General features: G+C 34.0%; 1 protein-coding gene across 1 annotated transcript; it reads left to right on the top strand.

Annotated features, from left to right (window-relative positions):
- Positions 1 to 9,167: 9,167 nt before the first annotated feature.
- On the top strand, positions 9,168 to 9,719 carry LOC149577265 (chaperone protein dnaJ 20, chloroplastic-like). Its single transcript, XM_089795989.1, has one exon. The coding sequence runs from the start codon at positions 9,168 to 9,170 to the stop codon at positions 9,717 to 9,719; it is 552 nt and encodes a 183-aa protein (XP_089652115.1).
- The last annotated feature ends 15,537 nt before the right edge of the window (positions 9,720 to 25,256 follow it).

The raw sequence follows: 25,256 nt of genomic DNA, 5'->3' as shown, positions 1-25,256 counted from the left end.
TGGTAGTTTCACATAGCAGTTTGATGTGTGTGACTTTCAAGATGGATGCGCACTTTTCCTTGGGGAATCAGCCTTTGAAAATTTAAGGAGTTTTAGAGGACCTATATTTATACCTACGGTTCAAAGAATGAGTTCTAATTTAATCAAACTTGGGAGATATTGCAATTTTACTCGGATATCAATTTTTGGACATTTAATTATTGTTGCAGGCCAACTTGTGACATTTACTTTATGCATTTGTATTTAATTTGTGTGGGCTGACTTGTGGCTTAGATTGGTATAATTAGGGGTCTTGTGGAGTCTTTTAGTCATTGAGTTTGGGGATGGAATGAAGGATAGATGTGAATTTGAGGAGCTAGAGCTACGGCTTAGGAACTAGAGGATCTCTTGGTGGACCTGCAGGTACAAGTGTGCATTATTCTTGATGTTCTTATCCAGTTGTGTATCTAGACTAGCTGAGATTGGTTGTAAGTTGGATCTTGTTGGATCTTGCAAAACTAATTTTGTAATTGCTATTGTTGTATTTGGTCCTAACCCAGAAGGTCGTATAGCTGGGCATATTACATGTAATCAATTATATATCTATGAATCAAGAATTGTAATTTGGTATCAGATCTTGCACTATTGCTTCTTGTTGTTGTGTTTTTGCTATGCGGTTATATTGCTAGGGGCTAAGACATCTCCTTTGGGTATTCTCCTACCTTGCACTACATCATTAAGATGACATGCACTAGAACTAAACTCTATGGTGGAACTGGAGCTCCATTGAGAATGCATTCAATGCATGACCAATGCATGCCTTCACAAGTGAAAAGTGCAGGGTGATGTGATGAAGGCGGTGGTTCATGCCTTCAATCTCCCCCTTCATGAACAATGGGAATGAGACTGAGCTGATTTCTCGAGGAAGTAAAACTAGTAGTAGTGAAAGCTTTGGTGAAGATATCAACAACTTTCTTAGAGGTTGGGCCCAAACTATAACTCCACTATACCGGTCTGAACCAAATCTCAAATGGAGTGATTACGGATGTTAATGTGTTTTGATCTAGCATGAAACACTAGATTTTTGGTCATTGCAATGGCAATATTATTATCACAAAAAATAGTTGTAGGATGTTCTCAAACCAAATGCAAATCTTCTAGAATCCTTCGAATCCATATTGCTTGACAAGTGGCTACTATTGCTGCAATATACTCTACTTCTTCTAAAGAGAGAGCCGTGGTTGTCTACTTCTTACTACTCCATGAAACAACTCTAGAACCAAGTGAGAAAATATAACTAGAGGTTGATTTTTGATCATCCATTGAACTAGCCCAATCAAAATTCGTGTAACTAACTAGCTAAAAATTATCATTTGAAGAATAATTTAACGAATACCAAAATTGTGTGTACCACTCACATACCTTAAGATACTTTTTGCAGCTCACCAATGAGACTCATGTGGATCTTGCATGAATTAAGAGATAAGGCTCACAACATACATAATATCAAGTGTTTTTGTAGTAAGGTACATGAGGATCCCAACCAAAATTTTGTATAATGTAGGATCAACATGGGGACTTGGATCATCCTTGGTTAACTTTTCGCCAAGGGCTATAGGGGTAGCAACTACCGTGCATGACATCATTCTAAACTGCTTTAGTAAATCAGCAACATACTTGGTTTGAGAAATGGATGTATGGTCAAGTTGTTGTTGTACCTCTACCCCAAGAAAATAATTCATAAGTCCTAGATCTAACATCTCAAATGCTTGTTTCATTTCTTCTTTGAATTTCTACATGAGAGATGGGCTATTCCCTATAAAAATGAGATCATCTACATAAAGGAAAACAATTAGAATATCATTACCAACATGCTGGATATAGAGGACTTCGAATGAATCCTTTCTTCAAGAAATAACTATCAATTCATGCATATCAAGTACATGGTGCTTGCTTCAACCCATAGAGTGCTTTTTTCAACTTGTAAACCAAGTGTTCTTTTCCAAAAAAATTATAGCCAATAGGCTGATCCACATAAATATCTTCATCAATATAACCATTTAGGAAAGCTGATTTTACATCCATTTGATAGATTGGCCACTTGTTTTGAGCAGCAATAGACAATATAATTTTAACTATATCAAACCGGGCAACTAGAGCAAAAGTCTCTAAATAATCTACTCCAGGTCTTTGTGTGAATCCCTTGGCAACTAGTCTAGATTTGTGACTTTTCACAGAAGCATCAACATGATATTTCACCTTGTAAATCCATTCGACACCAATCCTTTTTGTCTTTTGGAAATGGAAATAATTCCTATTTATCATTTTTCTCAATAGAATGCATCTCTTCATTCATAGCATCAATCCATATTGGTTCTGTCACAACTTCTTCATACGCAAAAGGTTCAACCTGAATGGAACTTAACAATGTAAAGTTAGAAAATGAATCCATAGTAGAACTCTTGATATATTTCATTTAAACTTCATACCTTTTCTAAGGAACTTGGACTAGATTGTGAGTTTGAACTTTCACCTAAAGAGGAACTTGGTGAACTTGGTGGATTTGGACTTAAGCTTCCACTTGAGCTTGTGGGGAGATGAAGGACTTGAAAATATTCATTACCCATGATGAATAACGAAGATTGTTGAACTTATTTCTTCCATTGTCATACCCCACGAAGATACAAGGTTGGGATTTGGCATCCAACTTTTTCCTCTTTTGAATAGGAGCATGAACATATGCAAGGAAACTAAATTCACAAAAGTAAGCTACTGAGGGCTTGTGTCCACTCCAAGCTTCCTTTGGAGTGATATTTTGAAGCACTTTTGTTGGGCTTCAATTCAAAATATAAACTGTGGTTGCCACTAAAACTCCCCAAAAAAAATTTAGAAGGTTCTTAGACTTTAGCATAATTCATGCCATCTCCATAATGATATGGTTCTTTCTTTTTGCAATACCATTTTGCTGGTGGGTAAAGGTTTCCGTAAGCTATATTTGAATGCCATGCATGTCACAAAAATCAACAAACTCTTCGAAGATGAATTCTCCCCCTCTATCTATTCTAAGTATTTTAATGGAATACCCACTTTTCTTTTATGCATAGCTATAAAATGCTTGAAGCATCCAAGTGCCTCAGATTTCTACTTAAGAAAATAAACCCATGTGTGGCATGAGAAATCATCAATAAAGGTCAAAAAATAGATATTCTTACCCAAGGACTCCTCTTGCATAGCATCACAAATGTCAGAATGCACAAGCTCTAGAGGAAATTTTTCCTTCCATGACTCGTTCACAAGAAAAATTTCTCAATATTTCTTACCAAGAGCACACCTTGAACAAACTTCTTCTTTTTCCTGAATGGCAGGAAGTCCTTTAACCATGTCCTTTTTATGAAGAAACTTAAGCCCTAAAAATGCAAATGACAATACCCTTGATGCCATAACCATGAATCATTTGTGGTTGCCTCAAGAGCATGCACATTAGAAAAAACCAAAATGAGAGGAAACAATCTATTCTCTATCATACAAGTATTTTCTACAAGATGGTTGTTAGCTGATTTATGAAAAAAATGCAACAGTTATCCTCAAAAACAAGTTTATAATTTTTCAATACAAGTTGCCCAATACTCAAAAGATTATGCTATAACTTGGGCACATGCAAGGTGTCATGAATATAAGTAATTTCTCCTTGCTTAGTTTTCATAGCAAGGGTACCTTTTCCCATGACATCAACCTCTTTATCATCACAAAATTTGACTTGACTTTTCATAGATTCATCTAATTTGACAAAGAGATCAGATTTACCTTTCATATGATTTAAGCACCTAGTATCAAGAAGCCATACATCCTTTTGAGATTCTTTTGCCAAATTGTATGTAAAGAACGTGGAGTGCTCTACATCGTCAAGAGTTTTTTTAGTATAGTTGGCTCTTGACTTATTCAAATCAGATTATTTCTTTCTAAATTCAAATTGATAGTGTCGATACCTTTCACAATATCTGCAGTAGATGCTTCTTCGATCCTCATAACTCCTTCCTCTTCCTTGATTATTTCATTTTCCTCGTCCTCTACCATGTCCTCTTGATGTAGAAGACTCCCCTTGAGTTTTGTTGATTGAAAAGGGGCTATAGGTTTTGCTTCAATTTTGACTATTGATTGGAAGGCTTGCACTAGATTCTCTGTTGAACTTTGCATGTGCTCTTCATGTGAATGCAAAGAGCCTATCAACTCATCAATTTTGAAGGTAGATATATCTTTACATAGTTCCATGGCTATGACCACCGGATCAAACTTTGGAGGAAGAGATCTTAGAATTTCCTCTACAACTTTTTGTTGCTCTGGATAGTTTCCCCTTGAGTTTTAAGAGCCCTCGTAATAGTTTGAGCCCTCGTATTAAACTCATGAGTGGACTCAACTTCTCTCATCCTTAAATTTTTCAAATCTCTTTGAAAGGTTTGAAGTCTCCCCAATCTTATCTTGCTAGATCCTTGGTATGTTGTTTGAAGGGCTTCCCATGCATCCTTCGACTTTGTCATTCCGGCTATACGGGGGAAAATAGACATATGCAATGTAGTTTGAATGAGGAAAGGAGCTCAATTATTCTTCTTCTTGTCTTCTTTCAACTGATTTTGTTGAGCTTGTGTTAAGGCATTTAAAGAATTCAGGTCGATAGGCTCAATGCATCCTCCTTCTACTAATTCCCAAAGATCTTTAGATAATAGTAGGGTCTTCATCTTGATACTCCAATATTCATAGTTGTCTCTAGAAAACAATGAAAGTTGGAATGGAAAGTTGCTACCATTTTCCATTCTAAAAGATCTTGAAAAAAACCATTGATCTGCTTGCAAGAGAGCAATATTCTAAAACTTGCTCTGATACCAATTGAAACTTTAAAATAAAAGCTCTTATGCTATACTGATAATCAAAAGAAAAAAATTAGAGCATAAACAATGAACAACCAAAATCAAAATAAAAACTCTATTTTTATTGAATGTGTATATTTCTAAAATTAAAGAGTACAATAAAAAGACAAACTAAAATACTTAATCTTGACTACTGATCAAGGAAGACGGTAAAAACTACAATAAAGAAAACCTAAGCAATAACATGCAAAGAGATTGTATGAAAATTAGGGTTTTGCATATTATGCAAACTAATTAACAAATAATTAAAACCAATGCCTATGAGGCTAATTGTAACATCCAATTTTATTAAGCATGAAATAAATAAAGAAAACAATCTAAATTAAGATGACATGCACTAGAACTGAGCTCTATAGTGGAACTAGAGCTCCGTTGAGAATGTATTCAATGCATGACCAATGCATGCCTTCACAAGTAGAAAGTGTGAAGTGATGCGGTGAAGGCAACGGTGGATGTCTTCGAGCTTGGGGAAGATAATAGCATTTTGGGAAGCAGTGATGACATGAACATGAGAGAGATTGGTTCATCTTTTTTAGAGAATTATTCATTTGCTGCTTGGGCATAAATCTAGAGTGAGTCTGACTATTTGAATGAATGAATGAATGTTTTTTAATGACATCCATGAGACCATAGTAGTCTAAAGGACCGAAGATCAACCACACTAGGTAAATTTCAAATTCCTTTCCATTTCTAATCATTTAGTATGTATCTTAACCAAAAAACCAATAATCTGCTTTATCTTGTTCACTTCAAATAAACTATGCATGTTGTCTGGCCTCAAGATGACATCATAGAGAGATCAAAGGTTGTCATACGCCGCACATTCTAAGAGAAAATGAGGACTCAATAGGAATGGTGTGCATAGGTAATTGTTTACAACTAGATTTCCAACGTCCCCTTTATCTTCTAAGTTTTCATTTTGGTAAAGAAAATATATACAGCTTAATCAGTTCTGTATATAAAGAAAGCCATGAGTTTTATCTTTGTTTTAATTAATTAAAATCGTAAAATGAAGGGGAATAATCTGTATTGGAAGCTTTGGTATTTAATTCTTTTGAGTTTTTGTTTTAGATATCTAGCAAAACAATAATGACCACTATCTTTTTATTTTGTTGGATTAAAAAATCAAAGCTTCATGTAGTAAATTTTTTCTTTGAGTTGATTACCCATTGAAACATACTTGAATAAGAATCATGTTTTGAAACATAGTGGAGCTGCATTTCGGGAAAAAAGTGCAACTCTTACTGTGATAGCTCTATAAGCTTTAGATTAGAGGAGGGGGTCTTTCACTAGGCTTGTTTGGCTCCGGGAATAGAAATATGGGAATTAGAATTGGAATTTTTATTCTGGAATAGAAAATGGGAATACATATTTATATTCTTTTTTAGTTCAGTCAAAACTTGATGGGGAATTTACAGACCCAAAAATTTATGTTTTCTAAAGTAAATAAAACTGGAATAGGAATACGTATTCCAATTCCACCTATTTAGGTGGAATTATAAGTGCTCATTTTTGAGCCAAAATTGGAATATGTATTCCTATTTACAATTCCAATTTGGTAAACCCAAAAAGAAAATTCAAAATTTTAAGAATTTATGTATACCTGTTACACTCATATTCCCGTTGCCAACATAGTAATTAATTACTCCTAGTCATATATACTCTCACACTCTTACAACATAGTCCTTTTCCACTATTGCTATTTAATTCAATCAAGAGTTCATCATAGTTTTTTTAGTAAGCATGGGCCGCTTATGGTTTCTATGCATTAGGAAGAGTTTGATATCTTCCCACATTATTCTTTTATGAAATAAGAAAAACACACTTCTCAAAACGTTACATTTTGTTACAACCTTTCAGTGGAGTCTTAGACATGATTTTATCCTCTTCAACTATTATCCGCCTTTCACAAATGGGTTGAATTAGCATAGAGACGCTTTTTAAATGTAAGCTTACATGCTCACTAGACTCTTTCTAGGAATTCTGAGTGAGTCCAAATGTTCTGTTCTAATCTAATCTAATCTTGGTCATATTAAAGTAAAATATGTAGGAAGATTTTCCATAAGAGTAATGGTGCATAGCTTCTCCACTCGAGAAATCCTATAACACTTCAGTTATCTCACTTGTAGTAAAACGGTGGATTCTCCATTTTATTAATACCCATCAACATAAATAATAGGAAATGTATGTAATAATCTTTAGAAAATTAGCTCAATGGGCAATGTTTTTATTTTCGATGTTATGTCAAGATAGTAGTATAATCTCTTGCTTGTGATTAGGTTTTGATGAGCATCTGCCATCATCTTGAGTTAGAAAAGATATAATAAATATGTTTATATTTAATTTTTGTTTCATTTCTTTTTTCTAGAATATGACTTTAGCTACTTTAGAAATGATATCAGATGCTGAATAAATCTGTTTTACAAGTTAAAAATGAAACTTTCGGTAGAAAATGGTAATTGATTCATATATAGTTGTTTGAGAGTGAAAGTTTTGACGGAAAATATTTTTTCCATTGTAGCATGGTAGACCAAATGAGTTGAGATTTAATGATGATAGGAATGATCCATTATATATTGAAGAAGTTGTTTTTGTTATCCATGTACTTAGAAAGGTTGAATACTCTAGCATTTCTTTTTATGTAAGGAAATTATAATGAAATTGAGGCAACCTTTACTTGTTGTAATATGGGAGGGTGTTGAATGTGGGCTTACTGGAGAAAGATAGTTCATGGGAAAGATTATGTGTTCTTCCTTTCTACCTGCTAGTTTCATACTTGTTTGACTGGTTATATACTTGACCAAGCTGATAAATTAAATGCATATGTTTGAAATACATGGTTATATTTATTTTCTCCCTACCACATCTATGTGTATGTTTTCTATTAGGCATATGAGCATGTAGAATTAGGCACTTGGCTGCACCAAATCCATCCGATCTAACCGTTTGAGTTGCTAGGTTTCTCAAACAGGGTCAGGGAGTTCTAATTTGTGTCAAGAAGAATCCCAGGGGACTCTCCCGACTTGTGCAAATGGACTTAGATCTGAAGACTTTGGAGACAATGATTCATGCAGATGGACATAGGTCTAATGAAATATTTTTTTAATGTATTTGTGTTATATCATGATCTTGTACTTATTTGATATACTCATTGCGCAATGTTCATCATGCAGGTTGACATTCTTCTTGGATGTATTATTTATTTATTTAGTCATGTGATGACATGTCAATTTTTGGTCAGTTACTTCATGTATTTTGAACTTTTGTTATGTCTGATGTAAACATTCATGTTTCAGCAATAGCTCAACTTTCCTTATGTACTTCTTAGCATGTGATGCAATTTATGTTTTTATTTATGCTATTCAACGGGAGATCAAATTGTATGTTTTTTATGTAAATTTAGTGGAAGAATGAATGTTTTGGACTCTCAATATATTATAGTTGACTTTTCAAATCGACTTATCCACATTATATGGAATTTTGCTTATTTGACATCTTTACCAACATAATATCACAACAATGTAAGGTTGAATCCCATTCAAATATGACTCCATGGACTATATAAACAAAGTTCTACTCTAGTGATATAAATGCATGATCCCCAAAGCTGATGCTCGTGACTTATCCAAAACAACAAAGAAAATTGTCCTTGAGATCTCAAATTCCTTGCCAATCATTCTCACATTTATATGGTCAAGATATAATCTAGTTATAAGCTAACTCCATCGATTATATAAACGAAGCTCTAATCTAGAGATATAAATGCATGATCCCCAAAGCTAATAGAAATGACTTATCCAAAACAACAAAGAAAATTGTCCTTGAGATCTCAAATTCCTTGCTTATCACTCTCACATTTATATGGTGAAGAATTAATCTGGTTATATTAATATATCGACTCCAAAACAAATGGGCACGACTTATCCAAAACAACAAAGAAAATTGTCCATGGTGTTTCTCATTCCTTGCTAGTCGCTCCCACGTTTCTTGAATATATCGACCGAATCGGAACATCTCAGGAAAACACCAAAAATTGAAATAAACCAAATACAAAAAAAAAATGTCATGGTAAAGATCCATTCTTTTTGGACTGAGATGAAGATTTGAATCGAGATTACATCGAAAATGCCATGTTTCATTCCGCTAAAGGGTGTAGATTTACAAGTTTATATAAGCATTTAATCCTTTTTGTACGGGCAGTAATTGGCTTTCCTCCAATCAAGTGGAGCTAGTTATATTTGGGTTGTTATCTTCATCACCAACAATATGGCTAAGCTATCATTTCATACTCATTCCTTACCAGATCTCCATGCTTTTGTTCACTCACGCAGCAATTCTCTCTCTGCAAGACCCACAAGCTATTCATTGAGGAGGAGAAAGCTCAGCATAAGGGCTGTGAACAATTGTACATTAATGGAGGGGGCCAACACATTTTATGATGTGTTGTCTGTGTCTCAATGTGTGGAATTGGGCGAGTTGAAGAAAGCATATAGAGAGAAGGTGAGAATTTACCATCCAGATGTTTGCCCACCTGGTGAAAGAGAGGAATCAAGCAAGATATTTCTTTTAGTTCAGGAAGCCTATGAGACTCTCTCTGATCCCATGCTCAGGGCTGACTATGATTTCAACCTTCATTTCAATCCCCAAATAATGTTGTTGAACAAGAGAAATGGGAGTGTGAGGGATGCTGGCAAGCAACAATGGGCAGAACAGCTTCAAAGGCTGAATAGAAGCATGGGCGTGGACAGGAACAGTTGGGGAGGAAGAATGCGAAGAAGCCAAACAGTGGTCGATGTTCTTACTTACCATTATTCTTAAATATGGCATATTAGAGGAAAAAAGAAGTTTAGGAAAAGTAAATCAATTTTGACTATTTAATACTTTTAATCTAAGAATCAAACCTTACTGTATGATGTTTAAACAATCTGCCCAAATAAAACAAGCAAGCAATGGATATTATACAAAATAGCAGTCCATGCCCATGCCCATGCTCATGGACTTGGATAGATTAGGTCAACATCTGAACTTGTGGTCTCATTGTCTCAGTATGCCTCAAATTTGTATGTCATAAATTTTGGACTTCCAGGAACAAGCTTTTTAGTGTTATTCACCTCTAACAATTATGTATTACAACTCTGAGTATTTTTAGTGGACAGCAAAAATATTCTAGTGCTGAGTTCAAAGCAAATTTCCTTATACACTGTTACAAGTGCAATGCTTTAAGTTATTTTTCTACATGATTTTTGGACATGCAAAAGAAATGTTGCCAGGTGCATATTTTTAAGTCAAAATCTACGTTTTCTTATACAACGCTGAATTGATTTAGTATTTTGATTTGAAAGAATTCGTAGTATCTCATAAAACTATATGAAATTGCATCATGTTAAAACTAAAAAAGTTTTGTAAGAGGTAAAACAACATGAAATAGAAGAAAGTCGTAGGTAAAAAAGACTACCAAGAAAAGCCGTAACACAGGCACAAAGAAAAGAGCAGACAACAAACAGCTAAGAAAGAAAGAAAACTAGAGACCAAGAAACTCAAACAAATGAAGGACAAAAGCTCCCAACAGAAAGATAAAATGGCAGAAAAGAGTGATAAAAGATGATCACGAAAGACTCTATGTCTTACTATTAAATCACATTATATTATTATTGTTGATTTTTCTTTTCATTTGCATTAAGTATTGGAGAACATTTGGCTTTAAATTTTTTTAAATAATTAAAATGTTATATCAGAAATAATATTAGATCTTATACATAGTTCTTTATTGCTTATTGATTTGTTTGTAACTATAAAATTAATCTAATCAAAGGTTAATTTGAGGAATCTAATTTTAGTGGTTTGACCACTAACCTAATTTTAGCTGTGTAACAATTTTCCTACTCTATTTTAAAATTACAAGAGTAATTAAAAGTCACTAAAAAATAAAGAATAAACTATCTAATAAATAAGATAGTATAGTATAGTACAGTAGAATTTATCCATTAATTGTATTTTTTTAGATAGAATTTCAAATAGTCATTATATATCCAAATTATTTTTTTTTTAAAGAAAATAATCTACTCTCCATTAATTTTTAGTTTCATTATATATTTCCAAAAAATATATATCTTACTTCTATATATTTAAATTCCTAATATAATATGAATTTACATATTTTATCATACCTTACCATAATTAATCTATTCTTTATTAAATTTATTTAAAAACCCTAAAATAAAATATCTTTGATGCATTTTATTAAGTAAGAGACTCACAATTTACCATTGTGTTGTAGGCTCTTGCCTAAAAATTTATGAATTATTACTACTCATAGATTATAAAGAATAATTTTTGTTTGTAATTAAACTTAAATAATTTAAGGAACAAAACTACTTTTAAAATTATAATCTAAGAATTTGAAATTATAATTAAAATCATTTATTTATTTTCTAGGATGTTTTTAAATAGAGGATTTATATTAATGGGCAAAAGCACAAACCTGTGTCACCCTTTGGGATATCTTGGAGGGTTACAACCGAAATGGTTACGGTCGAAACTCTATCGACCATATGTGTGTGGCACTTTCCCAAGTGGACGTGGCCACCAAGGTTACAATCGAAACCCTTTTGGCTGAAAGGATTATGACTAAAAGGGTATGGAGCAATATAAATCCACCGAAATTGCTTTTGGAGTTCATTTTAATTGTTGTGGTTTTTGGATTCTAAGGAGTGGGTTAGGGTGTTTCGACCATAAGTGGTAGGTGGTTTTTATTTTGTTTTACCAAGTTATTTGTAGTTATTACATGTTAGTATTAGTTAAATTAGTTGTATTTTAGGTGTTTTAATAGTTAGTTATTTAGATTAGTTAATTTTTGTATATAGTTAAATTAATGTTAGATAGAGTACTATAGTATTTTTTAATTAAATATCTACTTAATCATAGATGTAGACTTTACATCAAACATAGAAAACTTAAGTTTAGACTTAAATAACTAAATTAATTACATTTCAAAAAATATTAACATAGTAAACCTATATAGATAACTAACATGTAGTGAAACATTAGGTAGAACTAAACTATAATAACTTCTAGTTGTGCAAACTTGAAAACTTGAACATTAACACACACACACACACACACATATAAAACAGACCTACATCTACATGTACAACTTTAAAAACTTGTTGAGACCTATAGCTAAAAATTAGTTACATTTTAGAAACAATTAACATAGTAAACATATGTACTTTAATATGTAGTCAAAAATAAGGTAGAAAGTTAACTTAATTTCAAATTAGTTTTTTATTACACATACATGGGTAAGTGGACCAAGATGGTGTACAAAAACGTGGACCCTCCACCGACCCCCTCCCCCCCCCCCCCGGAAGAAAAAAAAGAAAAATTTTCAATAACCCAATCTGGTTATTTAAAAGTGAAATGTTGGCCAAGCTTGGTATCCAAGCCTAACCATTATACTTTACAAAACCCAATCAAATTTTGTAAAGTATATATTTTTACTGTTGTTTGCATTTAAGGACATTTTTATACCCTCAAATGATAGTAGCAATGTGAATTCCATAACAAGAATACCAAAACTCGATCAAGTTTACCATAGAAACCAAATTTTGATTGCATCTCCATCCATGGCACCAGGAAACAAGGTAAGTCTTCATTCTCTTCCTCATTTATGATTTTTTTTAATCAAATTTTGTAATTTATGAATTTTATAATTGTTTTTCAAAAATTTTAATATAGATGCATCAAGGAATCCAAGAAAACAAAGGAGAGAAGAAAGACCACCTCCTACACAATCAAACCCTCCACCCATCATGACACAACCACAAAACCCTCCACTTAATGTTCATGTTCAACAACCGCCACCTCCTATAAACCCTTTCCCCATACAATTACATCATTTAACTACTACACAAGAGGACCTCATAAACTGCCTCTCACAAAATAGTGCTAACATTACCCAAATGGTCAATAGGTTGTAGTCATTTACACTTGATCACCACTCAACCCTAGCAAATCCACTTGAAAAAATGGCCTAAAATGTAAATGAGGTGTCTAGGGAGGTTACCAAATGGGGTACATGGAGGGATAGGTGTTGTGAATTTTATGTCGATGGGTTATCATATCAACAAGTGAAAGATAAAGGCATAAAGGAAGGTACTATATGTTCTCTTTTCACCAATTCTATAGCTGGCAACTCCCTATTACACACAACCAAAACTTTTCTTATTTATTGGTGCACTTATGCTAGGATGAGATCATGTTTTTGGGATAGGTGGTATATGGTATTTGACCTACCACCATGTAATAATTATGAGGTGCCTCTATATTTTTTGAGAAAGCTCTATTATGAGTTTATCCTTGGCGAGAAGCCAAATTACTTTAACATCCATCAGTTCCAGGATAGAAGGAGAGGCTCTACGTAGGATAGACATGGGGCTCATAGGGTGGTACACAACATGAGAGGAGATGTACAACACAAAAAACCATGCCTCATGTTGTGCTCCCATCAATTGTAAAGGGGTCTATTGATTTATAGGCTATTCATGCGGCTGCATCATTGATGCATGGCTCACAATTAGGTGATTTTACTTCACCTATGGCACCTAACCATCATAAGATGCACCTTTAGGGTCATCATAACATCTAATAGCTCCATCATCATCACCTATGGCACTAGGGTCATCACAGCATGCGACAGCTCCATCATCATCACCTATGGCACTAGGGTCATCACAGCATGCGACAGCTCCATCATCATCACCTATGGCACCTCATCATCACAACCTATGACAACTCCATCAACATCACTTGCACCATCAATGTCATCTCCACTTGTGTCACCTGCACCACTAGTTTCATCTCCACTTGTGTCACCTACACCACTAGTGTCATCCTCACTTGTGCCACCTACATCGTCATCATGTGCATCATTGTAGTCTTCGGGGCCCAATCAACATTTTTGTTTCAGCTATCAGTACATGTGTGATGGGATAGATACGGATGCATCTTAGGATGGAGTGTCATCTCATCCATGTGTACATTGTGGGCATACTTATTATTCATATAGAGGTGGGGATTTTACACTCACAAATGATATGACGGCAATGGTCTTTGGTGGACAGGGGACACAGGTTTGTTTGAGTTTTGACATGATATTATTTAATCACCTAAATATCATAAAAGTTTTTTTTAAAATATTTTTATATATCACTTTAGATAGATTTGTGAACAATATGAAATTTAGGGTGTAGCAAGCAGTATGAGACCACAGAGTACTCGTTCTGCTAGAGGTGAGAGGCTAGGAGCAAGAACACCCAAGGTAAAGTTTTTTAAATATTCTTAAAAGTACAATAATAAATTGGCTTTAAAATATTGTTTCTTAATTGGTATGACACTAACAACCTTCTCATAGATCCTCTTCCATCTCCTACCATCATTGAAACCCTCTCATTCATCAAATCCATCCAATTCACATCCACATCTCTTTCTCCTAGCATTACCCAAACCCCATCTAATGAACCCCATGAGCTTTGACATGATATTATTTAATCACCTAGGAATATCTTAAAAGTAAATAGTTTTTTAATTTTATAGAGAAATTGAGATTGATATGTTCAAACAATATGCAATGCAGGGTGTAACAAGTGGTACGAGAACACCACATAGTACTTGTTCTACTAGAGGTGTAAGGCTAGGAACAAGAACACCTAAGGTAAAGTTTTTTAAATATTCTTAAAAGTACACTAATACATTGGATTTGAAATATTGTTTCTTAATTAGTATTTTTTAAAGTACAATAATACCTTTCCATCTCCTACCATCATTGAAACCCTCCCAAATTTATCAAATCCATCAAATTCCCACCCACATATCTTGCTCCTAGCATACCCGAACTCCATCTAATGAATATTGTGTGAGTTCATCCTCCATATACCCATCCAGATCAAAAGGGTGTCTTGCAGGAGTGTGGAGATCATGAATCTCCACTTTTATTTCTTGACAAGGTGCCAAAAGTTCATTCACATCTCTCTTTTCCTTCTCAGTCTCTTTGTTTTCAATTTCGAGGCCTTATACTATCCTTCCAATATCATCCTTCAAGTCCTTTTGTCTTCTTTCCCTCCTTTGACCTTCTTTTTTTTATTGTGCCTTCTTTCCATTTACAACATTCTCTCATATTTATAACAATAATCTTTACTATTTTATAGCTCTTGTCAGGGCCTGAAATTTCTCAAATTGATGATGCCACACTTTCTACCATTAACTTTGGCCTTGAGAGCTATGTAGTATCATAGCTTGCACACCTATCAAGTTTATGATTTGAGTTGAACTCATGATGTGTCTTATTGATTCCTCTTATGTTATATTTGTTTCTTCTTTAGGGTACTACACATAGCTCGAGGTTTGGAAGAAAGGGGAAAAAATTAGCAAGAACACCAAAATAGAAAAATCTATTAAATACAAGTCAAGTTTATATTTTGAAATTTATTATGAATGAATGTATATACATGTACTCAATATTGATGAATGCATGTTGACTTGTTTGTTGAAGATATGTAGAAATAATTTAGTTTTGTAGAGTTGATGAATGCTCCTGAGACTGCTAATGTTGAGGCAATGGAAGAGGTAAAATTTCATATTTTCCTTCTCATAAATTTTAGGTTATAGTATGCATTTGTTATGTATACATATTAAATAGTTGTATTTACAAATGAATACATGTTTTTTTTTCATTTTTATGATAATTATCAACAATTTTTCTTATTAACATGTTTTATTTATCTTTTACCTATTACAACACTCTTTGAGACTTCATGCAAATCCTTTCCCATTTCATTTTGTTAGAACTCCCAAGCATCAAAGGCAGGGTCAAACACAACAGAGGCCAAAGGTATGTATGTAGAGTCTCAGTTGAAGCCCTTTTGTGATCTCAATTTGGATTTCTTATGTGTGTGATAGAAATACCTAATTCCTACTCTACAATTTTAATATTTTAATGCTTACCATACAAGTTGTGCCTCATACCATCATTATTTCATTAGTGCTTGTACCTCTTGCTAGCATGGGAGATCTAGCTTAGGCTACAATTTTTTTTTTAGTTTTTTTCTCTATTTGTAATCCCTAATGCCACTCTATAATTCTAACATTTTATCGCTTATCATATAGGGTCTGCCTCATACCATCATTGATTCATTAGTCCTTGTACCTCCTGCTAGCACGGGAGATCTAGCTCAAGCTGTAGTACATTTTTTTATTTTTTACTCTTTGTAATCCCTAATTTTTCTCTATAATACTAACATCTTATCGCTTATCATATAGGTTGTGCCTCATACCAACATTGATTCATCAGTGCTTGTACCTCTTGCTAGCAAGAAAGATCTAGCTCAAGCTGCAGTATGTTCTTTATTTTTTAATTCTATTTGTAATCCCTAATGCCACTCTATAATGCTAACATTTTATTGCTTATCATATAGGTTGTTCCTCCCATGAGCATTGATTCATCAGTAGTTGTGTCTTCCATTATCACTTTACCTCGTCATTTTGTGAGAAGTCCCACCCATCAATGAAGGAGCCCATTACCACTATCATTTAGTCCAACTATGGGACAAAGGGATGAGGTAATGAACAACTCAACTATCCATAATTTAGAACTCAATTTCTAGTTATTTTCATATTACTTATAGATAAGATATCTGATAGTGTATTTTAATTTTTCTTCTGCAGACACTTGGCGAGCCACAAACTACATCAAAGAGGCTCAATTTTTATGATTCTGCACAGTCATAGATATTGATGGTAATATACATATGTAGTTGTGGTCATCACATGACATTGACACATATTCAACTTTTGTATTGTATATATTCAATATTTGTATTGTGCACATTTGATATTTATATTGTACACATTCAACATTTGTTGGGTATTCAACTTTTGTATTGTATATATTCAATATTTGTATTGTGCACATTCAACATTTCTATTGCGCATATTCAACATTTTTCAGGTATTCAACTTTTGTATTGTACCGATGAGACATAAGATCTTTTTGTAACTATATGATTGATCTAACATAATATATTGTTCATTTTGATATACATTAAACTTGGATTTCCATCCAACTTATTCAATGTGTGCATACAAACTTGTATTTCAGATTACTTTCTTGCAATTAATTAAACACATGAATGTTCATTATTTTATACAAAAAATGTAACATGTATATCAAATTCATTATAACATGTAATCATATGTCACTTATTTTGACGTAATAAGACATGAAAAGTAAAAATATGTCATGATTTTTGCATTTGTGTCAAAGATCGCAGCCCGATAGTGCATAGAGACCCTTAGGGACTCTTCCATTAAGTGTGGTCAATACTATTGGAGGGACACTATGCTAAAATGAGGTTGGTCCTACGATAAACCTGACTAACTAGAGCTAACAGAGTAGATGATTCGATCCTAGGACCAACGGTTTGAAATATACACAACCTTGCTCATTTTAACTGAGCAATATTACAACTTTTGGCAATAGGTGAGATACGGATGCCAAATCCAAATAAAGTTGAATCTCTAAAAATTGAGATAGTTTGTTGTAGGCCTAGATAACACAATCTTGTAGCACCTAATAGCTCATCAATACCTTTCACGAGATCTAATAAATTATAGATCAAAGATCGCAGCTTGATGGTGCTTAGAGACCCTTAGGGACGCTTCCATTCAGTGTGGTGGATACTGTTGGAGGGACTTTGTGGTTGAAATGAGGTTGGTCCTAGCCTAAACCTGACCAATTAGAGCTAACAAAGTAGATGATTTGATTCTAGGAACAATGGTTCGAAATATGCACAACCTTGCTCATTTTAATTAAGCAACATTGCAACTTTTGGCAATAGGTGAGATATAGATGCCAAATCCAAACTAAGTCAAATATCTAAAAACTAAGATAGCTTGTTGCAGGCCTAGATAACATGGTCCTATAGCACCTAATAGTTCATTAATACCTTGCACAAGCTCAGAAAAATGCTCGATCAAAGATCACAGCCCAATGGTGCTTAGAGACCCTTAGGGATGCTTCTCTTTAGTGTGATCAATACTTTCAGAGGGACATTGTGGCTGAAATGAGTTTGGTTCTAGCCTAAACCTGGCCAACCAGAGCTAATAGAGTAGATGATTCAATCCTAGGAGAAACGGTTTGAAATATACACAACCTTGCTCATTTTAACTAAGCAACATTGCAACTTTTGGCAATAGGCGAGATATGGATGCCAAATCCAAATAAATTTGAATCTCTAAAAACTATGATAGGTTGTTGTAGGCCTAGATAACATGAACCTATAGCACCTAGTAGTTTTTCAATACCTTGCATGAGCTCAGAGAAATGCTCGATCAAAGATTGCAGCCCGATGGTGCTTAGAGACCCTTAGGGCCACTTCCATTCAGTGTAGTCAATATTAGAAACAAGGTTGACCAGTCCTAGCCTAAACCTAACCAACTAGAGCTAATGAAGTAGTCATGGATTGCTAGGAAAAGCCAAAATTGTGGATTAGGTCCTAAGTTGGTAAAAAGTTACTCAATGAGCCAAAAGTTGTTGAATAGGTTAAAAGTTGTTTGGGATGGGCAACTAAGGTATTAGGTTATTTAATACGTCCTAGGAATCTTAACTAAATCCATATAAGTTGAAGATAATTAAATATTTTTTTAAGGGTATTATCAAACCCACAAAAAATGATTATATGGAACACAAATATGCACATGTTACATATTTTCTCTTTTTTTATACAAAATTTGGCATCTAAATATGCACATGTGACATCTCTTATCAGATTTTTATACAAAATATGGCATAAAAATATGCACATGTTACATGTTTTCTCTTTTGTATATACAAAATTGGGCATCTAAATATGCACATGTGACATCTCTTATCAGATTTTCATACAAAATATGGCATACAAAGATGCACATGTTACATGTCTTCTCTTTTATATATACAAAATTTGGCATATACATTTACACATTATTATGAAGTTACAAGATTTCACATAACATATATACAAAAATTTCAAAATTATTCTACCATATGTAGAATGATTCAACTATATAGCACATAATCAATCAAGGGAACCTCCTAGATCAACTCTGACCCTTATTGTATCAAGTATTTCCTTTTGATTAGATTCATGTACTTTCAACAACTTCTTGTTAAGAGGCCTACCATGATATGGCATCAATTGAATTTTTTTTGCAACAATAAGGTTAGATTAATGAATAATATGTTTGTGTGTATCATAATCCTCAAATAACCATGTGGTAGATTTCCTGATAGGGTGCCTACATTTAATTAAAAAGACAATTTAATCAGAATTTCAATACATTATATATGACAATTTGACTTAAATAGATATTCATGGTAGCTTGGGACAAAAATATACTACCTTCTAAGCCATGTTCCTATCACAATGACAGATCCTATTAGGTACTCAATATCCTCACCATCAATGACTGCAGCTATCAGTTTCTTTTTGGGCTTAATACACCAATATAGAAAGTAATATCTTCCTTCATCATTATTCTCATATGCAATAATTGTATATACATGACCTGCATTTTATAGAAGGATAAGTTAATGGAAAAAATGATGGTAATCTATTTTAACCAAGTATTAAATTGTTAACTTATTACCTGGTTCAACCAGGTCAGATACATGCTCAAAATCTATTGATGCTTCAACTTGGTTGGGTTTTAGTGCTTTAGGAAGTTTATATGAATCAATTGGATGCGAAGGTCTATAAGACCATTGGTTAACCCACTCTTTTAATTCACATTCATCCCATAAATTATGTATACATGAAGAGAAAAAGCATGCAAGCTTTCTAGTATGAATACCTAGTGACACTATATTTGAACTTCAAAATGAATGCATCTCACTTGATCCTGTAAGTTACAACAATCTTTCAAATTTTCAATGTTAGGTTCATGTATCAGCCAAAAATATCTAGAAACTATATACTTATCTGTATTACCTAGTCCCATCGTAGAATTGCACCAATGGACAATTATTTCAACATTTTCTAATAGTGTCCCACTTTTGTACTTTAATTCCTCTCTACTAAGGGCTCTTTTCACACATGCTCTAGCACCATCATGCTCTCCCTTTCAATGTCCTACCTCAATGAAATTCCAAAAATGTTGCACTCCACTTGTCACATGTATCCTACTCAACCAATAGAACATCCTTGCATTCTTGAATTGTGCGATGCAATTGTCTAACCATATAATGTGTTGATTGTATCTTTCATCTCTTTCCCTCAAATTGTCATAGAAAAATCTAAAATATCCTTGCACAAACTCTAATGAATGAGTTTTATCATCACTGATATAGAAGTGATAATCTCTTAATATTTTTCTATCATCCTCTATGCTATCATGTGCATGAATAAATGTTATGTGTACATAAATTGCACTTGTCTAGATTTGTAATACATTGGTTACACTTCATTTTTATGTTTTAGTGTATAATTTTCAATGAAGTTAACAACTCACACAATTGTACCCAAGGGAAAAGTGTCCTTACACAACTTGAAATACTCATGTCTAACCATCTAGCTCTATGTCCATGACCTATGTAACTTCATAAACTATTTTCTCTTGAAATAATTTCATAAAATCAGCTACACATACATCACTTTTCACTAATTCACACCTCTTTAATTATTTTCCATCTTTAACACCATATATAACTAATTTTTACTTTTCGAGAGAAACTAACGTCTTACCAATTTCATGTGTGCTATCTAGATGTAGGCATCTATGCAACTTTTGCAAACCACCACATTGAGGGCAAAAACTTTTCAAACACATGCTCTTATAATAAATGCACCCATCATCTTGTTTACATAGTAAACTTACAATAAATTATCTCCGTGACTTAGGAGGTAAGTATAGACCACATTCCTACAATATTTTGTTAGTGTGCAAAGTACAACATATATAACAATAAACATCATAATGCATAGAAAAGTCAACATGAACCCTACAACAACATGTAGTGCATGTATGATTTATCTTAACGTAGAATGGTTTTTTCATCTCAAAAAACCTTTGGCTGATTTTAATGTGAGGAAATCTTTGAAGATAAATTTCATAAAATTGTGTTTGAGTCGTATCCAAAAAAAATTTTGCATGTGGCTCGTAGTCTTTTTTTCCAATTCATCTTTTGACAACATCTTTTTGGTTTGGTGAAGCCCTTGTGTTGTCAGGCCAAAAGTTTTCTATTAATGTTCTTAGTGCATCAACAATAACTTTATCCTTACATGGGAGTCTACCTTGAAATGACTAAAAAGAAGTCTCATTAGAATTCTCAATTTTCTCTCACCTCACTAAGGCTTTGACTAACATTGTTCTACTTATCCTCAATGATCTATTTGTTTTACTTACCATACGAATTTTTTCCATTTCCTTTCCCATTATGGTTGATGTGAGGACCCATTGAGTTGTATTAACATCTTTAGTATGTGCTTTTGAGCCAATAGATTTGTATGCATCAAAGAGATTTCTAATAATGGTTCTTTCACTACTATTTTCAGATGTTCTTAACCCCAAAATTCTCATTGTCTCTCTAAAATTTCAAATTTTTAACCATTTCAATAAAAAGTTGACATCTTCCACTTTGATTTAAATTTTCAAAATAGTTATTCCAAATATTTTGAATAATTCTCCTATAATTCCTTTCTGACATTTTATCATGCATTGGCTTCAAAATATTTTCATCAATGTCAATCAGAAACTTTGGTTTTCTATGAATTATTCTAGGAGGTGTTGATGTATGCACATGCTCTATATTTTCATTACTTACATCATGTGCATTCATCATTTCAAATTGAGATGTCACATTAGGGGCATCAGGTGTTGTAAGTGTATTTGTCATAATCATTTCAATTGGTGTACATTGGACATTTTCATTTGTCAAATTAGGTGCATTTTTTACATCAGTATCAATAGGTAGATTTTCATCACTTACATTGGAGGTATTTGATGATGTACCTTCATGTAATCTCCTCATACGCTCCTTATTTTTGCCTTTGCTACCTCTCATTTTTCAATTATTCCTCTCTTATTCTTTCCCATGATTGTAGATGCAAATTAACCTACAAATAATAACATGAATAAAATAAACAATAAGATACTAACATGATTAATTTATGCTAAATCATAAGATACTAACATAAAATAAGATGTTGTCAAATGAAAAATATCAAATTTAGCATTTCTAAGCACAAAAAAACTTAAACTTTCATACCTGGCATACAAATACAGGTGAACAGCAATAGAATCTAGTCCAGACCACACTAAAACAACATAATAATCGTTGATATGTTTTTTTTATTTATAGTTTTCAATAACACAAGCAAGTTTTGTATAACCTGATCAGGTTATTGAGTTCTAATTACATTGTCGATATAAACAAATAACCTGATCAAGTTTTCTATAACCTGATCAAGTTTTACAAAACCCAGTTGGGTTTTGGTTTACTACTACACAAAGGTAGATTGAAGGAGGGAGGGAGTGATGGAGATAATGTGAGAGAGAGAGAGAGAGAGAGAGAGAGAGAGAGAGAGGGTAAGGATAGGATAAAGAGATAGAAGAGGTTATGAATGTGTGTGTGTGTGTGTGTGTGTGTGTGTGTGTGTGTGTGTGTGTGAGAGAGAGAGAGAGAGGATAGGATAAAGAGAATACCAGGATATGAGATAGATTATGGGATAGGAGGGATGGAGAAAGATAGAGAGATTATGGGATAAGAGGGATGGAGAGAGAGAGAGAGAGAGAGAGAGAGAGAGAGAGAGAGATTATGGGAGATTAGAGGGTATGATAGAAAGAGTGAAAGAGAGATGGAGAGAATGAGAGAGAGGGAGAGAAGGGGATAGGAGAAAGAGAGAATGAGAGAGAGAGAGAGAGGGAATGGGATGGAGAGAAGAATTAGAGGCTATGATAGAGAGAGAGAGAGAGAGAGAGAGAGAGAGAGAGAGAGGATATGATAGAAAGAGTGATCTAAAGAGGTGGAGAGAGAGAGAGATTAGAGGATATGATAGAAATAGTGAGAGAGAGATTAGGGATATGATATAGAAAGAGTACGAGAGAGGTAGAGAGAATGAGTGAGAGAGAAGGGGATAGGAGAAAGAGAGAGAGGGGATATGTGAGAGCAGGAGAAAGAGATATTAGGGGATAGGAGAAAGAGAGAGAGGGGGTATGATATAAAGAGTGAGAGAGAGATGGAGAGAATGAGAGAGGGAGAGAATGGGATAGCAGAAAGAGAGGGGGGATAGGACAAAGAGAGAATGAGAGAATGAGAGAGAGAGAGAGAGAGAGAGAGAGAGAGAGAGAGGATGGTATGGATAGAAGAATTAGAGGATATGATAGAATGAGTGAGAGAGAGGGGATGAGAGAGAGAAAGAGAGGGAGAGAGAGAGGGGTTATGAATGTGTGTGTGTGTGTGTGAGAGAGAGAGAGAGAGGGGGGGGAGGGGGAGAGAGAGAAAGGTGGGGAGGAAGGGAGGGAGGGGGAGAGAGATTTGGGGAAAGGATAGAAAGAGTGAGAAAGAGAAGGGAATAGGAGAAAGAGGGAGGGGGATGAGAGAAAGAGAATGGAGAGAGATATTAGGGGATATGATATAAAGAGTAAGAGAGAGAAGGGGATACCTAAGAAAGAGAGACAGGGATGGGATAAAGAGTGAAAATGAGAGAGAGGGAGTGATGTAAAGAGAGGATGGGATGGAGACAAGGATTGGGGGATATGGTAAACACTTTTTTTATAGAATACATAATCTAATCTCTCTCTCTCTCTCTCTCCCTCACTACCTCCCTCAATCTAACCTTGTGTGATAGTAATACAAAACCCAATTGGGTTTTGAATGCATTATTTACTTTCATAATCCGATCGGGTTATTTGAATCCCAAAAACCTAATCAAGTTATGGCTTGGTGATAGCTTAGGATAATGACCCAAAGGCTTGGGAGACTGTTTTCCCTCCATTTATTTCCTTTAGAAATTTTCCATCTTTTGAGATGAATTCTCATTTTTCCTTCACCGGGTTTTCTAATGGTGAAGTGGGTATCTCTAAAATCACGATCATAATCTTACACATCTTCTTAGCTTTCTAACCATATAATTTTTTTTTTTTTTGGACAATATTCAAATAGTAAACTTTAATTACTTTTACTAATTCCTTGACATTCCTCATATACATATGTTACTAAAGATGTCTTTAGATCGATGTGGCAAATATATGTTATGATCTTGTGGTACCATTCTGACAGCTTCATCCTCTAGCAAGGAGTTGATGATGCATATGGGATAGAAGATATACCATCTCCACTAAAGGTTTCTACTATATTATATGTGGATGCATTATGTTGTATGACATCCTATCTAGTATGTGATCTTCTTATTTCATATCAAGCATTATCGATAGTCATGATGATTCCTCTTATTGACATTGGTGGATAGATCGGCCATATTCCCTCACTCACAGTAGGACCACAGGGATCATAGGGTTCATAAAGATAGGAGGATATTCCTACACCTTCTACAACACCTTCTCATATAAAAGGCCCTATAACAACCACCCAGCACCTATTTAGGATCATGTAGCACCTGCTCCTACATAGGGCCCTATAGCACTCGTGCACCCCCTGCCCCCACCTACTCAGGATCATGTAGCACCTACTCCTACATATGGCCCTGCAAAACCCATACCCGCACCCCCACCTACTTAGGATCTTGTTGCTCCTCCTCCAACACCTCCCCATACTTAGGCCCCCACAGTACAACATCATCTGTTACCACTATACTTTTAGATGAGGTGGTTGACTTGGACCAAGCTATTTTATCACTACATGATTCAAATATCAGTCAAATTGGCAGAGCATTACATGATCCTAAGGTAAATATATTTATATGTTTAAATTTATTTGTTATTATAATTTACATTTATAAGTTTAACGTACTTGAGCATAAATATCTCCTACATGTACATAAAATAGACATGTTTAGAAAGCATTAAATATATAAGTTTATTAAATAATGAACATGCATCTATATATATATATATATATATATAAACATATACACATATGCCACAAACCTACCATAGCTAAATCAGAAACATGCTCATAATCAGATGAATATATAGGATCATGAATGTCAATGTCAATGTCAGCATCTTCAAAAGGAGGCTTTCTAACTATGTCCTTCAAATCCCAATCTGAAACATATCCATTCACAATTTTTTCACATACATTTTGGATTGTCTTTAATACAGTCATCACAAAAACATGATTTCTCTCTTACTTTAATCATT

The sequence above is a fragment of the Cupressus sempervirens genome, chromosome 1 (genome assembly GCF_028749045.1).
Source record: "Cupressus sempervirens isolate cs-2001-9-10 chromosome 1, ASM2874904v1, whole genome shotgun sequence".
NCBI lineage: Eukaryota > Viridiplantae > Streptophyta > Pinopsida > Cupressales > Cupressaceae > Cupressus > Cupressus sempervirens.
This window is presented reverse-complemented; position numbering and strand designations above follow the sequence as displayed.

Excerpts from the sequence above, each read along its gene's own strand:
- LOC149577265 (XM_089795989.1), top strand. The coding sequence starts at position 9,168 with ATGGCTAAGCTATCATTTCATACTCATTCCTTACCAGATCTCCATGCT.